The sequence below is a fragment of the Heteronotia binoei genome, chromosome 21 (genome assembly GCF_032191835.1).
Source record: "Heteronotia binoei isolate CCM8104 ecotype False Entrance Well chromosome 21, APGP_CSIRO_Hbin_v1, whole genome shotgun sequence".
NCBI classification, from domain to species: domain Eukaryota; kingdom Metazoa; phylum Chordata; class Lepidosauria; order Squamata; family Gekkonidae; genus Heteronotia; species Heteronotia binoei.
Genome location: NC_083243.1, coordinates 16855951 through 16874872, shown reverse-complemented (window position 1 = coordinate 16874872; position 18922 = coordinate 16855951). Strand labels below are relative to the sequence as shown.

General features: G+C 52.7%; 1 protein-coding gene across 1 annotated transcript in view; it reads right to left on the bottom strand.

The window, feature by feature from the left end:
* Nucleotides 1–266: 266 nt before the first annotated feature.
* Nucleotides 267–18922, bottom strand: part of MNAT1 (MNAT1 component of CDK activating kinase) — a 213285-nt gene continuing 194629 nt past the window's right edge. The window contains exon 9 of the mRNA XM_060262868.1: nt 267–645. Within this exon, the coding sequence (XP_060118851.1) occupies nt 525–645 (121 nt within the window). The 3' untranslated portion in view covers nt 267–524. The remainder of the gene's footprint in view (nt 646–18922) is intronic.

The window sequence follows — 18922 nt, the reverse complement described above, 5'->3', positions numbered from 1 at the left end:
GGCTGATGGGAGTTGTAGGCAAAAAACATAAGAGAAGCCATGTTGGATCATCTGGAGAGCTACCGCTGGCCACCCCTGATATAAGAGTTCAATTTTTAAAAACAGCATTTTGGCACCTGAGCCAGCAGAGCTCTGAAGCTGGGGCAAGAAACCGCAAGTTTTAATAATGATTTTTTTTAAAGGCCTTTATTTTAAAACTTTTACAAGCCTTGTCCCTGAAACCTCAAACACGCAAAACCAAATTATTCACATCTTCCGTTAGACTCTTTTCGGCAAACTGACTCAAGCAGTCCCCCCCCCCCCAGCTTCCCCCCACCACCCTAGAAAAAAGAAAGAAAGAAAGAAAAAGTAACCCGTGTTGTTAGAGGGATTTTCTTTGCACAGTCTTAATACTTCGGCACAGCTGGCTTCCCAATAAAAGAAAGAAAGATGACGGCATCTTCGCCGGGGCGCAGACGGCAGCAATTTTCACCTGAGGTTTCTCCTTGCAGCTCACGCTGCTCCGGGGGCTGCTTTATCCCCAGCTAGCCGGGATGCCAAAAGAGCCCGCTGAAGGCATCTTGAAGAGCTCGATGACAGGCGAGGGAGGAAGCGTAGCCACCGGCCAGATCCTGTCGGGAGGCGGCTCGGACGTGGTTTAGATACCTAGAAGAAAGGGAGGCATTGTCTGAGCAGACCAACACAAACACTGTGTGTTCCGGGACGGAAACTGGAAGGTGCGGGGGGGGGGGAGAACCCAATTTCTCCGGTTCCCACCACTGAGTGCAATTTCGACAGATGCCGAATGGTTCTCAAAACTTTGGGAGTGATCAAATCCACTTTAAGCCCTTGTTATTAGAATCCCAAATTTGGGGATCTGTGTGGCTGGAAGGGATTCAGTGTCGTCTGGGTCCCCTCCCACCTAGAAAAGTTTGCTGAATCCTCAGAAAGGTCCTTATCAGACTCCTTTCCTTGGAAATGTCTGAGAAAGGAGAAGCCAAGGGGCAGCCCGGTCAGTTTCAGATCACCTCCACATCGTTCTTTTCCCCCATAACATGGCTGGTTTAGAAGAAGAAAACTGCAGATTGATACCCCACCCTTCTCTCTGCATCAGAGTCTCAGGGCAGCTTACAATCTCCTTTATCTTCTTCCCCCACAACAGACACCCTGTGAGGTAGGAGGGGCTGAGAGAGCTCTCCCAGAAGCTGCCCTTTCAAGAACAGCTCTGCAAGAGCTATGGCTGACCCAAGGCCATTCCAGCAGCTGCAAGTGGAGGAATGGGAAATCAGACCTGGTATTCTGAGATAAAAGAGTCCGCACACTTAACCGCTACACCAAACTGGCTCTCTTTAGGATCACCAAAACCTCGTAGATGGTTCCCCTCTTAATATCTATGCAAGACGGACCTTCACACACGCTAGAAAAATCTATGTATTTACTTGGAATATGAGAGTTGGGGTACTCTCTTAGGGTACTTATGATCAGGGATTTTTTTGGTAGAAAAAGCCCAGCAGGAACTCATTTGCGTATTAGGCTACACACCCTGATACTAAGCCAGCCAGAACTGCATTCCTGTGCGTTCCTGTTCACCCCCCCCCCTCCTGCCCCCCCGTTGTGATGGTTTCCAGGCAGCAAATTAGAGCACAACTGTAACTGGCAACACAGGTTTAAGCAGGCCTTAAATTCAGCAGGAGCTCACAGGAGCACAGCTTCTGAACCTTTTTGATGACCCCCTCTCCTCCTCCCCACCTACCTTGTCATTGAATAGGAGGTGCAGCTGCATAACAATCCCTGGATTAGGAGAGCGGGCAGCCAGCCAGCCACCAGGGCCTTTGCCACACCCCCAGCAGCCCTCATTAATCCCTGGAGAAGCCCACGCCACCCTTTCTCCACTTCTTATGTGATTTTGGGCAGCAGGTGGCTTGCTGGCGTTTTGACTGGGGGGGCTCTCCTTATGTCTGGTTGCTTTTGGCTGGGGGCGGTGGCATATGCTAATGAGTTGTGCTAATGAGCTCCACCACCTATTTTTCTACAAAATGATCCCTGGGTTTAAGTAATTTTCACCCAAATGCCAATGACCTGCAAAAATAAAATAGGGAAAGTAACTGCCTCCGCCCCCCCCCCCCCCGCCCCAAAGACAGAATGCAATTTTTGAAATCTCCCCTGCTATTGAGTTCATGCACTCCCAGCTGAAATTGACCAGAGTAAGTCCTCTGTAGCTATTGGCTCAGCAGCTGAGGTGTTATAGAATGTTCACGAGCATTCCAACTTCTTGGGGTTTTTTCTTTGGTAGAATCAGTACACAAGCCCAATGCAGAGACGGGGCTATGTTGCTGGGGGAACAGGGTTATAACAACATAAGACCATTAACAGGAGCCCTGCTGGCTCAGACCAATGGTCCATCTAATCCAGCATCTAATCCCTGTTGTGGACAGGGGTGGAATTCTAGCAGGAGCTCCTTTGCATATTAGGCAACACACCCCTGATGTAGCCAGTCCTCCAAGAGCTTGCAAAAGAGCCCTGTGAGCTCCAGGAGGATTGGCTACATCAGGGGTGTGTGGCCTAATATGCAAAGGAGCTTCTGCTAGAATGCCACCTCTGGTTACGGGTCAGCAGCCTGCAACAGCTGATGCGGATGCCCGGCCAGCTGAGCCTGTGACCAGCCCCTGCCAATGATGTTGAGGTTGGGAGTTGCCCCTCTCAAGGCCCTCCGGACAGGTCTCCAAGATCGGAATGGCTTTCCACTTTGAGCTGGGGCCAAAAAAATTGGTTCTCCGCACCGATATGACCCCTTGTGAGTAAATGCCTGGGCAAAGGACTCTTTAGTGCCTTTCCCCCCAATCTTAAGAGTGACTCTGGCAGAACACTGGCTTGATTATTGACCTCTGTTGCCTATTCACTCCATGACTACCTTGGCTCTGCCTGGGACTTGCAAACTGAGCTGCATAAAGGTTGGGTGAGAATGGGCTGTGCCCCCAGTTTCCATGAATACCAAGGAGAGAAGGAGTTAATGAGCCCTTTGTCAGTGGCTTGTTTAGGAGACGGTGGGTGCCGTTTGCACACGCTAAATAATGTGCTTTGCAACTGGGTTTTTGCTGTGTAAGAATGGCAAGGTTCACATGCAAACGTGGGAAAGCACCCAGGGTCTCAAAAGCAAACCCATCCCACTGGTGACGGCACTTGCTCCACAAGGATTCACATAAGAGGAAACAACCACCACAGGATGCACCCCAAAGAGGGGCTGGAAGCAGGGGCTTTCTCGAAGGCTAAACAGGAGGTACCAACAGGAAGTACATAAAGTCGGAAGGCAGGGCAAACTCTGGCAAGTACTTGGATGGGAGACTGTCCTTGAAATACCCAGTCGGAAGACAGGGGGAGGCTTTATTCAGCCATCTCCCTGAATATCCTCCAGGCCCATAGTAGGGTTCAGTCGTCAGAGATCAACATGACTTCCAGGTGCACACACACACACACCCCCAAGGAGAAGAAGAAGAAGATATTGGATTTATATCCCGCCCTCCACTCCGAAGAGTCTCAGAGCGGCTCACAATCTCCTTTATCTTCCTCCCCCACAACAGACACCCTGTGAGGTAGATGAAGATATTGGATTTATATCCCGCCCTCCACTCCGAAGAGCCTCAGAGCGGCTCACAATCGCCTTTACCTTCCTCCCCCACAACAGACACCCTGTGAGGTAGATGAAGATATTAGATTTATATCCCGCACTCCACTCCGAAGAGCCTCAGAGCGGCTCACAATCGCCTTTCTCTTCCTCCCCCACAACAGACACCCTGTGAGGTAGATGAAGATATTGGATTTATATCCCGCCCTCCACTCTGAAGAGTCTCAGAGCGCCTCACAATCTCCTTTCCCTTCCTCCCCCACAACAGACACCCTGTGAGGTAGATGAAGATATTGGATTTATATCCCGCCCTCCACTCTGAAGAGTCTCAGAGCGCCTCACAATCTCCTTTATCTTCCTCCCCCACAACAGACACCCTGTGAGGTAGATGAAGATATTGGATTTATATCCCGCCCTCCACTCCGAAGAGCCTCAGAGCGGCCCACAATCGCCTTTCTCTTCCTCCCCCACAACAGACACCCTGTGAGGTAGCTGAAGATATTGGATTTATATCCCGCCCTCCACTCTGAAGAGTCTCAGAGTGCCTCACAATCTCCTTTCCCTTCCTCCCCCACAACAGACACCCTGTGAGGTAGATGAAGATATTGGATTTATATCCCGCCCTCCACTCTGAAGAGTCTCAGAGCGCCTCACAATCTCCTTTATCTTCCTCCCCCACAACAGACACCCTGTGAGGTAGATGAAGATATTGGATTTATATCCCGCCCTCCACTCCGAAGAGCCTCAGAGCGGCTCACAATCGCCTTTCTCTTCCTCCCCCACAACAGACACCCTGTGAGGTAGATGAAGATATTGGATTTATATCCCGCCCTCCACTCCAAAGAGCCTCAGAGTGGCTCACAATCGCCTTTCTCTTCCTCCCCCACAACAGACACCCTGTAAGGTAGATGAAGATATTGGATTTATATCCCGCCCTCCACTCCGAAGAGCCTCAGAGCGGCTCACAATCGCCTTTCTCTTCCTCCCCCACAACAGACACCCTGTGAGGTAGATGAAGATATTGGATTTATATCCCGCCCTCCACTCTGAAGAGTCTCAGAGCGCCTCACAATCTCCTTTCCCTTCCTCCCCCACAACAGACACCCTGTGAGGTAGATGAAGATATTGGATTTATATCCCGCCCTCAACTCTGAAGAGTCTCAGAGCGCCTCACAATCTCCTTTCTCTTCCTCCCCCACAACAGACACCCTGTGAGGTAGATGAAGATATTGGATTTATATCCCGCCCTCCACTCCGAAGAGCCTCAGAGCGGCTCACAATCGCCTTTCTCTTCCTCCCCCACAACAGACACCCTGTGAGGTAGATGAAGATATTGGATTTATATCCCGCCCTCCACTCTGAAGAGTCTCAGAGCGCCTCACAATCTCCTTTCCCTTCCTCCCCCACAACAGACACCTTGTGAGGTAGATGAAGATATTGGATTTATATCCCGCCCTCCACTCTGAAGAGTCTCAGAGCGCCTCACAATCTCCTTTCCCTTCCTCCCCCACAACAGACACCCTGTGAGGTAGATGAAGATATTGGATTTATATCCCGCCCTCCACTCCGAAGAGCCTCAGAGCGGCTCACAATCGCCTTTCTCTTCCTCCCCCACAACAGACACCCTGTGAGGTAGATGAAGATATTGGATTTATATCCCGCCCTCCACTCCGAAGAGCCTCAGAGTGGCTCACAATCGCCTTTCTCTTCCTCCCCCACAACAGACACCCTGTGAGGTAGATGAAGATATTGGATTTATATCCCGCCCTCCACTCTGAAGAGTCTCAGAGCACCTCACAATCTCCTTTCCCTTCCTCCCCCACAACAGACACCCTGTGAGGTAGATGAAGATATTGGATTTATATCCCGCCCTCCACTCCGAAGAGCCTCAGAGCGGCTCACAATCGCCTTTCTCTTCCTCCCCAACAGACACCCTGTGAGGTGGGTGGGGCTGGAGAGGGCTCCCACAGCAGCTGCCCTTTCAAGGAAAACCTCTGCCAGAGCTATGGCTGACCTAAGGCCATTCCAGCAGCTGCAAGTGGAGGAGTGGGGAATCAAACCCGGTTCTCCCAGATAAGAGTCCGCCCACTTAACCACAACACCAAACTGGCTCTCCCAAAGTAAGGAAAGTAACACTGGGCACATTCACATTGGCTGAATAATGCACTTCCAATCTGCTTTCAATGCGCTATTCACCGGGCTTTTACTGTATGAAATGGCAAAATTCACTTGCAGACAATCATTATCGTGGAATGACTGCATTTTTCAGCATGTGTGACTGGGCCTAAGGTTGCTAACCTCCAGCTTGGGCGTGGAGATCTCCTGCTTTCACCATTGATCTTCATACTACAGAGATCAGTCCGCCTGGTGAAACGGCTGCTTTGGAGGATGGACTCTGTAGCGTTGCACCTGCCGAGGGCCTTCTTCTCCCCAAACCCCGCCTTCCTCAGGCTCCACCCCCCCCAAATCTCCAGGTATTTCCCAACCCGGAGTTGGCAACCCTACCTGGGGCTCCCCCGGACTGCCAGTTCCAATAAGGTGCTATCTCGCGTAGAACCGACGAGGGACTGTCTTTTTCCAAAACGCAATCCCAAATGAGAAGCAGCTTTCACGGGTTTGTGCAACACAACCACCCCAAACGAGACCAGGCTGTTTTTATTCATCCCATCTTGGGCCAGCTCACTCGGGGGGGGGGGGAGAAGCTTGAGTCATCCCATGACTCTCGACTTGGCAGCGCAAGCGTAAACTTGCAGGCCACCCGGCTGCCCGTTTACGTGCCGTGCCGAGAAACCCAAAACGGCTGCGGTGCTGGCGGGAGAACGTGGGACCACCAAGAAAAGCACCCTGCATGGTTGTGCCTCCCCCCCCCCCCCACTTTACAACGGCACTCCCGTTCCCATAAAGAGCCCATAATAGGGGTCGATTTAATGGGTGAGCTGTCGATCAGCAAGACAGGACCCACGAAGGTGCAAAACCATGCGGGGAGTTTTTACGAGAGAGAGAGAGAGAGAGAAATTGATTAATTACAGTTTTCAAAAAAATATGTTTTGCTGCACCCAATAACTAGAATATGTAGGTGCGAGCAATTTCTTCTCGCTCAGTTGTTTTTGCAAAGATGCTACGTTGACAAAATGGGCAAGGACGCTGCTTTCCGTCAAGGTCAGATACACTGCAGAATCGTGTGTGGGGGGGGGTCCAATGTTGTACAGCCCCTATGCATCCCATCCTTTCTAATGGAAACCACTTCCCTCTCCCCCCCCCCCTTGTTTAATCCGTAGAGGCACGAATGCTGGGAATCAAGGCAGCTTAATGCCTGCACCTAACTCACCACACATACTCTTCCTAATCCCAGATGGAGGAGTGCCATTTGCGGGGAAATGTCACTCTGCACGTGCCCAGAAGGACACACTTTCTTTCCAGAAGCTACCATAAAGGTGGTAAGATTTAGAAAAGACAGACACCCCACCAACACAGAAGCTACAAAACGGACTGTAGAAATGGCTGGTGCATGGGAGTAGGCCAAGTAGGTGGCTGCCTAGGGCGCCACCTGGCCTAGGGTATGCCACCAGGGCTCCTTGGAGTGCAGATGCTGCCTAGCTGGTTTTGCATTCCCTAGGTCTGTTACAGACCCGGGAAACATAAGAACATAAGAGAAGCCATGTTGGATCAGGCCAATGGCCCATCCAGTCCAATGCTCTGAGTCACACATAAGAGAAGCCATGTTGGATCAGGCCAGTGGCCCATCCAGTCCAACACTCTGTCACATAAGAACATAAGAGAAGCCATGTTGGATCAGGCCAGTGGCCCATCCAGTCCAACACTCTGTGTCACATAAGAACATAAGAGAAGCCATGTTGGATCAGGCCAGTGGCCCATCCAGTCCAACACTCTGTGTCACATAAGAACATAAGAGAAGCCATGTTGGATCAGGCCAATGGCCCATCCAGTCTAACACTCTGTGTCACATAAGAACATAAGAGAAGCCATGTTGGATCAGGCCAGTGGCCCATCCAGTCCAACACTCTGTGTCACATAAGAACATAAGAGAAGCCATGTTGGATCAGGCCAATGGCCCATCCAGTCCAACACTCTGTGTCACATAAGAACATAAGAGAAGCCATGTTGGATCAGGCCAGTGGCCCATCCAGTCCAACACTCTGTGTCACATAAGAACATAAGAGAAGCCATGTTGGATCAGGCCAATGGCCCATCCAGTCTAACACTAGGACCAATTTCACACTAGACCTTTAATCCTGGTTTAGGCCTGTCCCCAAGTTGACATTCTACTCTAAAACCATATTATTCTAGAATCATAGGACTGGCTTATCTGATTCTCTGATTGTAGTGTAGAATGTCAGTTTGGGGACAGGGCTAAACCAGGATTAAAGGTCTAGTGCGAAATTGGTCTCTGTGTCACATAAGAGAAGCCATGTTGGATCAGGCCAGTGGCCCATCCAGTCCAACACTCTGTGTCACATAAGAGAAGCCATGTCAGATCAGGCCAATGGCCCATCCAGTCCAACACTCTGGGTCACACAGTGGCCAAAAAAATTATATATACATATACACACTGTGGCTAATAGCCACTGATGGACCTCTGCTCCATATTTTTATCTAACCCCCTCTAACTTTAACTATAAATACATTCTCCAAGCCACTGAATTTAGTTGCTTTCTTTCTACCTCTCCCTCCCTCCACCTTCCTTCCTTCCTTCCTTCCTTCCTTCCTTCCCTCCCTCCTCCCTCCTTCCTCTCTTCCTTCCTTCCCTCCTGTAGTGTATGGCGCCCACTGAAGGCAACCAGTTCATAAAGACCACGATAGCAGAATAACACCATCCACCCCAGCCGCGGAGGCAACTGAGTAACACCCAAGTGCCTCCGCGCTGGGTGCGCCAATCCGCCAATCACAGCGCGTGGCGGGAAATTCGGACGGTCAACATTGGACCGGCCAGAAGGTTGAATAGTCCGGCAACTGTATATATGCGGGAGCCGGCCCGCGTGTTCCCTCTCTCCATCCTGTATCGTACCATGGAATAAACCCATGTTGCCCTACTCTCGTCTCCACGTGTGGTACTTTACAGTGGCGACGAGGATGGGATTCTAGCCTCCTCGGCTACGACGGAGATCTGGGCAACGAACGACCGCCGCCGCCATCATGGCCAACCAGGGCGGAATCACCGGCTACCTCGAGCCCTTCGACCCTGCCAATCCCGAGGGCTGGGAGTCCTACTCGGAACGGGTCGAGTTCTATCTCCGGGCCAACAAGATCACCGACGCCGGGGCGAAGCGGGATGTGCTCCTAAGCGTCTGCGGGCCTGCCACGTTCGAGATCGCTAAGGGTCTCTCGGCGCCCGCCCGCCTGGCGGAGAAGTCCTACGACGAGATCATCCGACTCCTCACGGGCCACTTCTCACCACAGCCCTCACGGGTGGCTCGCAGATTCCTGTTCCACAAACGGGACCAGACCGCGGGTGAGTCCGCCGCCGACTACCTGGCGGCCCTCCGAAAACTCGCCGGGAACTGCAACTTTCCCCAGCTGGAAGAAACCCTGGCCGACAGATTCACGTGGGGCCTCCGCGACGAAAAGCTCCAGCAGAAGCTCTTCGCCAAAGAAGAGCTCACCCTCCAGGGAGCCTTCAGCGAGGCAGTGGCGAGCGAAAGGACCGCCCGGACGTTTCCCCGGGCAAAGACCGAGACCGCCCACCACGAGGAGCTGGACCCCGAGCACCAGGACGAGGGAGAAGCTTTCCAGACGCGACGCGCCCCAGGATCCGTCGCCCGAGCTTCACAGTGACCCCGAGCCAACGAACGACCGAGCCAGCGCACCAACGAAAGGGCCAAGTGTGCCAGCTGCGGCGACCCCCACGATCGGCGGGACTGCCAGTACCGGACCTGGGACTGCCGGAGCTGCGGAAAGACCGGCCACATAGCGCGGGCTTGCCGCACCAAGCCCAACCGCCAGCGACCGACCGCCCACCACGAGACCGCAGAGTCCCACTCCACCGCCTCCACCTCACTTCAGGTACTGAATTTGCCCCTCACCACCCCCAACAAGATAACGATGGCGGTCCTCATAGACGGGGCCCCCTGCACCATGGAAGTGGACTCAGGCTCCTCCATCTCCATAATTGCGGAGGAGACCCTGAGAAGGCTACGGCCCGGCCAGGGGCTGCAGCTGCGACCAGCAAATTTCATATTGCGGGACTTCCAGCAAAACCCGGTCCAAATAGCGGGGTGGGCACGGGTGCAGGTGGAGCGGGGGTCCTTCAGAGGCCCCCTGGACATCCTGGTGGTCAAGCGGCCACTTACCACCCTGTTGGGGCTAGCATGGTTTGGCCCCCTGGGAATCAGAGTAGAGGTGGCGCGCACAGCCACTACTGGGGGGTTCGGGGGGGTGTGCGGAGAATTCCCCGACGTTTTTGATGGGTCGCTAGGGAGCTACAAGGGCCCGGCCATCTCCCTACCGCTCGACCCGACGGTCAGACCGATCCGGCTCAAAGCAAGGCGGGTTCCCTTCGCCTTGAAGCCCAAGATCGAGGCAGAATTGGACCGCCTCGTAGCCCAAGGGGTCCTGGAGCCGGTCGACTACGCCCCGTGGGAAACCCCCATAGTGACCCCGGTCAAACCCAACGGGGACGTGCGAATATGTGCAGATTACAAGTGCACAATTAACAAAGCGCTCCAAGACAACCCATACCCGGTGCCAGTGGTCAGCCACGTGCTGGCAGCCCTTGCGGGGTCCAAGATTTTCGGGAAGCTGGACCTGGCCCAAGCCTACCAGCAGCTCCCGGTGGACGCCAAAACAGCGGAGGCACAAACGATAGTCACCCACAGGGGGGCGTTCAGGGTGAACAGGTTACAGTTCGGGGTTAGCGTGGCTCCGGGAATCTTCCAGAGTATAATGGATGCTCTCCTTAAAGGGATCCCCGGAGTCCAGCCGTTTTTCGACGATGTTTTAATCGCCGCCCCGGACCCGGAGGAATTCCGCAACCGCCTCCGGGAGGTGCTCCGCCGTTTCCAAGCCGCTGGACTGAAAGTTAAGAGGGAGAAGTGCATGTTGGGGGTGCCCCGGGTGGAGTTCCTGGGATTCGCAGTGGACGCAGAGGGAATCCACCCGACCGAAGAAAAGACCAGGGCCATTGTGCAAGCCCCTGCCCCCACGTGTAAAGCGGAACTCCAGAGTTTCCTGGGGGTCCTCAATTTTTACCACACGTTCATACCCCACAAGGCGGCCCTTGCCGAACCCCTACACCGTCTACTGGACAAAAAAGCTCCATGGGTGTGGGGGAAGAGGCAAGCCGCCGCCTTCCAGGCAGTTAAGGACGTCCTCATCTCCAACGCGGTGCTGCATCACTTCGACGAGCGCCTCCCGGTCATCCTGGCTTGCGATGCATCGCCGTACGGGGTGGGCGCTGTCCTGGGGCACCAGTTACCGGATGGCCGGGAGGTCCCGGTCGCATACTACTCGCGCACCCTGACCTCGGCGGAACGGAACTACGCGCAAATCGACAAGGAGGCCCTGGCCATAGTGGCGGGGGTCCATAAATTCAACGATTATTTATATGGGCGCCGGTTCACAATAGCGACGGACCATAAGCCGCTCTTGGGTCTGCTGGCCCCAGACCGACAAACTCCCCAAATCCTGTCCCAGAGAGTGTTGAGATGGAATCAATTCCTTAACTCGTACACCTACACGCTGGTTCACAGGGCGGGCAAGGCAATGGGCCACGCGGACGCTCTCAGCCGGTTGCCGCTCCCGGACACAGGCCCCGATCCAGCCCCAGCTCACCAGGTCATGTCAATCGAGTCACTGCCGGAGCAACCCCTCCATGCGGCAGAGGTGGCTAAAACCACCAGAAAAGACAAAACCCTAGCGCGGGTGCTCGACTGGGTGGTGAGGGGGTGGCCAGAGGGGAACATGGGGGAAGAGTTCAAACCCTACAAAATGCGGAGGGAGGAACTCGCAGCACACAAAGGGTGCCTGTTATGGGGAAGCAGGGTAGTGGTCCCCCCCCCTCTGCAGAAACGGGTCCTGGAATCACTCCACGAAACACACCCAGGCATCGTGAGAATGAAAGCCCTGGCCAGAAGTTACGTATGGTGGCCGGGGATGGACAGTGAGATAGAGGACTGGGTCCGGAGATGCGGCACATGCCAAGAGTCGCGGCCGGACCCACCCAGTGCCCCAGCTACACGATGGGAGACCACCAGGAAACCGTGGTCCAGGCTACACATTGATTTTGCTGGGCCGTTCCAGGGACAGATCTTCCTAATCATCGTGGATGCATACACAAAATGGTTAGAGGTCATCCCCATAGGGTCTACCTCATCAGCTGCAGCCATTAGGGCATTACGTAAGGTCCTGTGCACCCACGGTATTCCGGACACCATAGTCTCGGACAACGGGGCAGCATTCACCTCGGGGGACTTCCAGGGGTTCCTCCAGAGGTACCTCATTAGGCACATCCGGTCAGCGCCCTTCCACCCGGCCACCAACGGCCAGGCTGAGCGGATGGTCTGAACAACAAAAGAGGCCCTGGGCAGAATAGTGCAGGGCGATTGGGACCACCGGCTAGCCGCGTTCCTCTTTGACAACCGGGTCATTCCCAACCCAGTCACAGGGGTTAGCCCAGCCGAGCTCCTCATGGGACGCAAACTCACCACGAGGCTAGATCAGCTAAACCCCGACCGAGCCCCAGACGTGCGCGGGTCCCCAGAGGTCAGAGACGCGACTAGGGGGTTCTTCGCGGGAGACCCGGTGTTCGCCCGCAACTACGCGGCAGGCCCAGAATGGGTCGCCGGGCGGGTATTACGGGTTATGGGCTCCCGCCACTACGAGGTCTCCACCGAGGGGGGCCAGATTCTACACCGGCACATCGATCAGTTACGCCGCCGGACCCTCCCGGAGGTACCCCTGGAAATGAGGGAGGGGGCCAGGCCCGCGGAGAGCCCACCGGCACCGACACCACGGCCACACACACCGGCAGAGGCGGACCCACCATCGGACCCCGACCCACAACCCACCAACGCTCAGACCCCCGGGGAAACCCCAGAGGCGGAAGCAACCCCGGCACCACAAGCAACACCGAGGCGTTCTGCACGGGAGCGTCGACCCCCCGCCTACCTCCAGGACTATATTACTAACTAAGGGGGGAGGAGTGTAGTGTATGGCGCCCACTGAAGGCAACCAGTTCATAAAGACCACGATAGCAGAATAACACCATCCACCCCAGCCGCGGAGGCAACTGAGTAACACCCAAGTGCCTCCGCGCTGGGTGCGCCAATCCGCCAATCACAGCGCGTGGCGGGAAATTCGGACGGTCAACATTGGACCGGCCAGAAGGTTGAATAGTCCGGCAACTGTATATATGCGGGAGCCGGCCCGCGTGTTCCCTCTCTCCATCCTGTATCGTACCATGGAATAAACCCATGTTGCCCTACTCTCGTCTCCACGTGTGGTACTTTACACCTCCCTCCTCCCTTCCTTTCTTCCTTCCCTCCCTCCCTCCTCCCTTCCTTCCCTCCCTCCTCCCTTCCTTCCTTCCCTCCCTCCTCCCTTCCTTCCTTTCTTCCTTCCTTCCTTCCTTCCCTCCCTCCCTTCCCTCCCTCCCTCCTCCCTTCCTGACTGAATGGGCCACTGGCCTGATCCAACAGGGCTTCTCTTATGTTCTTATGTGACACAGTGTGTTGGACTGGATGGGCCACTGGCCTGATCCAACAGGGCTTCTCTTATGTTCTTATGTGACACAGTGTGTTGGACTGGATGGGCCACTGGCCTGATCCAACAGGGCTTCTCTTATGTTCTTATGTGACACAGTGTGTTGGACTGGATGGGCCACTGGCCTGATCCAACAGGGCTTCTCTTATGTTCTTATGTGACACAGTGTGTTGGACTGGATGGGCCACTGGCCTGATCCAACAGGGCTTCTCTTATGTTCTTATGTGACAATACTGACTTTGGTGGACCCAAGCACTGATTCAGTGTAAGGGAGCTTTGTGTTTGTGACTGGAGTGGACAATACTGACTTTGGTGGACCCAAGCACTGATTCAGTGTAAGGGAGCTTTGTGTTTGTGACTGGAGTGGACAATACTGACTTTGGTGGACCCAAGCACTGATTCAGTGTAAGGGAGCTTTGTGTTTGTGACTGGAGTGGACAATACTGACTTTGGTGGACCCAAGCACTGATTCAGTGTAAGGGAGCTTTGTGTTTGTGACTGGAGTAGACAATACTGACTTTGGTGGACCCAAGCACTGATTCAGTGTAAGGGAGCTTTGTGTTTGTGTCTTCTGGTGCAATTTTGTTCTCAGATCCTGTATTTACTTCATCAGTATATGGGATAAGGCACTTTCTCAACTGTGCTGCATAATGCAGCCTATTTATTTTGTCCTGTTTGCTCTGTTGGCTCTATCTGCGCCACCTTCATCACTTTCGGGGTGTCGATCCCCCAGTGGGGTGGGCTCCCGACTCCCTCCGCCGGCTGTTTCTGATAGCCCTGCGCCCCCTCTTTCATTTGATATGTGTCCCGTGCGGGTGCCACCCTCCCGCCGGGAGATGCCGCAAAATGAGCTCCCTTGAGGCTTATGGCGGCAGGGCTCGGGGGAAGCGAGCTAGACTGCTGTTCTTTTGAGGGGTTATAGAGTGTTTCGAGCCCGTCCCTGTGGCATCGGTCCCATCGTTGTGGGGCCCAGGGGGCCGGCGCAGCGGCACGCTGAAGCAGCCTGTCGGTCACTTCCGGGTTCCTGTCCTGCATCTCGACCTGTGACAGGTCTTCTGGCAGGCCAACCAGGCCCGATCCAAGTGATACTGAAGTGGGGGAGGGCGGCGCTAGTGGGCAGCTCACCTAGGGCACTGAAAACCCTAGATGGGGTCATGGTGTTGACGGGACCGCAGAGGAGAGGCTAAGCCACAACGAAAAGAAAGAACTCTCCGTGTAAAAAACAATTTTAACTTGTTGTGAATAATAAGTATCAAAATCCAAAACAAATACCACCAGTACATAACACCAAGTTAAAACCTCATAAGTTCCACAATGCTCCTACTGTCCTTATGTGGCTAAAAGCCACTATATTACATTCAGTACAATGTTTAAAAAAAGGTGATCTCCAGGTGGAACAAGAGATCCCATAGTTTGGAGGCCATCCCCCCACTTCAGGGTCATCGGAAAATGGGCGGAGGGAGGGAAATGTCTGCTGGGCACTCCATTATTCCCTATGGAGACCAATTCCCATAGGGTATAATGGAGAATTGATCTGTGGGTATCTGGGGCTCGGGGGGGCCTGTTTTTTGCAGCATAGCATCTGGTGCCTCTCTTCAAAATACCCTCTACGTTTCAAAAAGATTGGACCAGGGCATCTAATTCCATGAGCCCCAAAAGAAGGTGCCCCTATCCATTATTTCCAATGGAGGGAAGGCATTTAAAAGGCGTGCCGTCCCTTTAAATGTGGTAGCCAGAATTCCTTTGGAATTCCATCATGCTTGTCACACCCTTGCTGCTGGTTCCACCCCCGGTGTCTCCTAACTCCACCCCCAAAGTCCCCAGATATTTCTTGAATTGGACCTGGCAACCCTAGGAATTTAGAGATAGGCACCTCCTACAGAAACAGTATAGCACCAAAAAGAAGATGATGATATTGGATTTATACCCCACCCTCCACTCTGAATCTCAGAGTCTCAGAGCGGCTCACAATCTCCTTTATCTTCCTTCCCCACAACAGACACCCTGTGAGGTGGATGGGGCTGAGAGGGCTCTCACAGAAGCTGCCCTTTCAAGGACAGCTCTGCGAGAGTTATGGCTGACCCAAGGCCATTCCAGCAGCTGCAAGTGGAGGAGCGGGGAATCAAACCTGGTTCTCCCAGATAAGAGTCTGCACACTTAACCACTACACCAAACTGGCTCTCTCTACACCAATAGTCCCTGATACACAGATTTTCTGTAATCCTCTGCTCCAGGACCTTTTAAACTAGAAGCCAGAACCACACTCCTTCTGGCAGCAAATCCTCCCTATTCTCAGATTTGAGGAGGGTGAAAAGGAAAACCAAAGTACCCCGCACCTAGTGCCCCCCCCCCCCAGCTTTTGGCCTCTCAAGGGCGCCCTTTGCTCCTTGACGAAGCCATTCCTTCTGCAGCATTTTCCCACATGCAACCTGAGACAAGCTGTGCCTGACAGGCACAAGAAAGGAGTTTCTCCTCCTGCTCCGGCCGCCGCAGCTCCCACACTTTTAATATTAAAACTTACATTCCGATTAGCCCACGGAGGGTTTTCGCCCTTCTGTTTGGAAAAGGAAAACAAAGAAGTTGCTTTCAACATGAGAAGGATTGGTTTTGGCGTGTTCCTTCAACCAGCCAACAGGGAAGAGAAGGAACAACAGCCTTGTTTGTTTGAAGGCGGCTCGAGTTACTCAGATGTGCGAATCGTGAATATTCGGTTCCCCCAGCCGAAGAGGCAGTGCAACATAAGATTTAAAAACTGAGCTTAAAAGAACAGCCTGCTACAAACCAGAAGTTCGTGGGGCGGCGGGTGTGTGTGTGTGTGTGTGTGTCTCGAAATCCCCTGGGCTGTGGCGACAATCCTGTAACCTCCTATAGGGTTGCCAATTCCCAGGTGATTATTTACAACAGAGAAAGGTCAGTGGTAAATGAATAAATGCACAACCACAAATGGTTATACTGACCAACAGTTGCTAAGACTATATAGCAATACAATAATGCGACAATGGTGAGGAAAGGAAAGGTCCCCTGTGCAAGCACCAGTCATTTCCATCTCTGGGGTGACGTTGCTTTCACAACGTTTTCACGGCAGACTTTTTACGGGGTGGTTTGCCATTGCCTTCCCCAGTCATCTATACTACCCCCCCCCCCCCCAGCAAGCTGGGGAGTCATTTTACTGACCTCGGCTGAGTCAACCTCGAGCTGGCTACCTGAAAAACCAGCTTCCGCCGGGGACCGAACTCAGGTCGTGAGCAGAGCTTAGAACTGCAGTACTACAGCTTTAACACTCCGCGCCACGGGTAGGGTTGCCAAGTCTAATTAAAGAAGTATCTGGGGGCTTTGGGGGTGGAGCCAGGAGACTTTGGGGGGTGGAGCCAGGAGACATTAGGGGTGGAGCCAAGATCAAGGCTGTGACATGCATAATTGAACTCCAAAGGGAGTTCTGGCCATCACATTTAAAGGGACGGCACACCTTTTCAATTCCTTCCTTCCATAGGAAATAATGAAGGATAGGGGCACCTTCTTTTGAGGCTCATAGAATTGGACCCCTGGTCCAATCTTTTTGAAACTTGGGGGGTATTTTGGGGAGAGGCACTAGATTCTATACTGAAAATTTGGTGCCTCTATCCCCCAAAACAGCCCCCCCCGGAGCCCCAGATACCCGCGGATCAATTCTCCATGATTTTCTATGGGAATAAATCTTCATAGGGAATAATAGAGTTCCCAGCAGACATTTCCCTCCCCTCCCCCCACTTTCTGATGACCCTGAAGCGGGGGAGGGCCTCCAAACCGTGGGATTCCCTGCCCCCACCTGGGGATTGGCAACCCTAGCCATGGGGCTCTTGTGATAATGGTGAGAATACACAAATACATAGAGGCATAGAGAAAACTGTCAAAGAATGCATTCATGGAAGATTGTAAAGCACCAAAGTGCAGGGAATCGACTTGTAGCTCCTGTTTCGACAAATCTTCAAGCAATGGAAAGCTCTACTCCATTTTCTTTCAAATCAAATAATCCACAAACCACAATTCATACAGCTTCACAGTTAATCAGTATCAACAACCTCTTCCATATAACACTAAAGCATCCTCACAATATTTCATTCAAGGACATATAGTCTCAACTAACTTCAAACAGGCACCAGCCTTGAAATGGCAACTGTGGAGAAATGCCATTTTAGGCTATGGTTATGTGGGAGTTGGCAGGAAGAGGCCATAAAACTCTAGGCAAGGCTTTGGCGTAGTCTATTCCTCCTCCCCCCCATCCCCTCCTGTCTGGAAGCAGCACTTCTGAGGAGGCCTCCTAGAGAGACAGGAAGTCTTTCAGGCTGGTCTCCCAGAAGGTGAAGAAGAGAAATAAGGCGGTCCGCACACATTGCTGGTATGAAACGAATTTTACTTTATCAAAGATTTCAGGTTTTCACGGCTGGTAACATCATTAGGGTTTGTAGAGTCTTTCGGGATCAAGTGCCGTGTTCTACTGGAGAAAGTTTTCCTTCCAGACATTTCGTTCTCAGCTGCGGAGGACATCCTCAGTGGTGTTGCAGCCGGAGCAGGCGCTCAGACCTTCTTGGCTGCTGTGCATTGAGTGGGGCCAGGGCTGCTGGAGAAATAGAAATAGCAGCTCTCCAACAGCCCTGGCCCCACTCAATGCACAGCAGCCAAGAAGGTCTGAGCGCCTGCTCCGGCTGCAACGCCACTGGGGATGTTCTCCGCAGCTGAGAACGAAACGTCTGGAAGGAAAACTTTCTCCAGTAGAACACGGCACTTGATCCCGAAAGACTCTACAAACCCTAATGAATTTTACTTTGATATCAAGGCAGAACTTAGCCGGGCATAAGCCTCCAAAATGACTAAGTTAAAATCATTCTCATTCGGACCGTTTTTATTCACACCCCAATACAAGACGGCAAGCCCCAAGGCTTATCTAACATGCCCCACCTTCCTGTAATATCTAGTATTTTTCCATTCCTCTTGTCCCTCTGCGTTATCAGCTTCAGCAAGAAGCTTCTCTGAGGCCTCTTCCTTATCTACTTTTACAATCTTCAATTTGCACCCACTGAGACTATCTGCTTTTAGCAAACTGCTTCAACATTGCATCAGATATTCTCTTTTTGAAGGCAAAAAACATATTTTCATTTGTTATTATAGGGGTATTCATTAATTATTCAGGGATCCCCCTTCAAAGGCTGCAGGAGGGAAAACCAGTTCCTGGGCGGGAACTGGGTTTTATATTAGAGGTTTTTGGAGGGAAACGGGCAGTTAAAAGTTGTCAGGGGAAGCTGACTGTCAGTTGACTTTTGATTTGAGTCTTGGTGACTGGTGAAGTCGGTTCTGGATGGTATGGTCAGGGCCAGTTGTATATTAGGGAAAGAAGGAGCGTTTATCCCTACTTTCATTTATTACTTCTGTTCACCCTGTATTTAAAAATGCCTGTAAATAGTTATAAATTTTAAATAAATATTTTGTCTGTTTAAAAAGGTTGTACCACCTAGGTTCCCCAACCGCCCTAGACCACACTACTGCAAGAGGGGAGTCCAGGGAAGGGGGAAGGCACGCAGTTGGCAAGGGTGCCAATCCTCCAGGGGTCTCCCTAAGAAGGACTTTGGT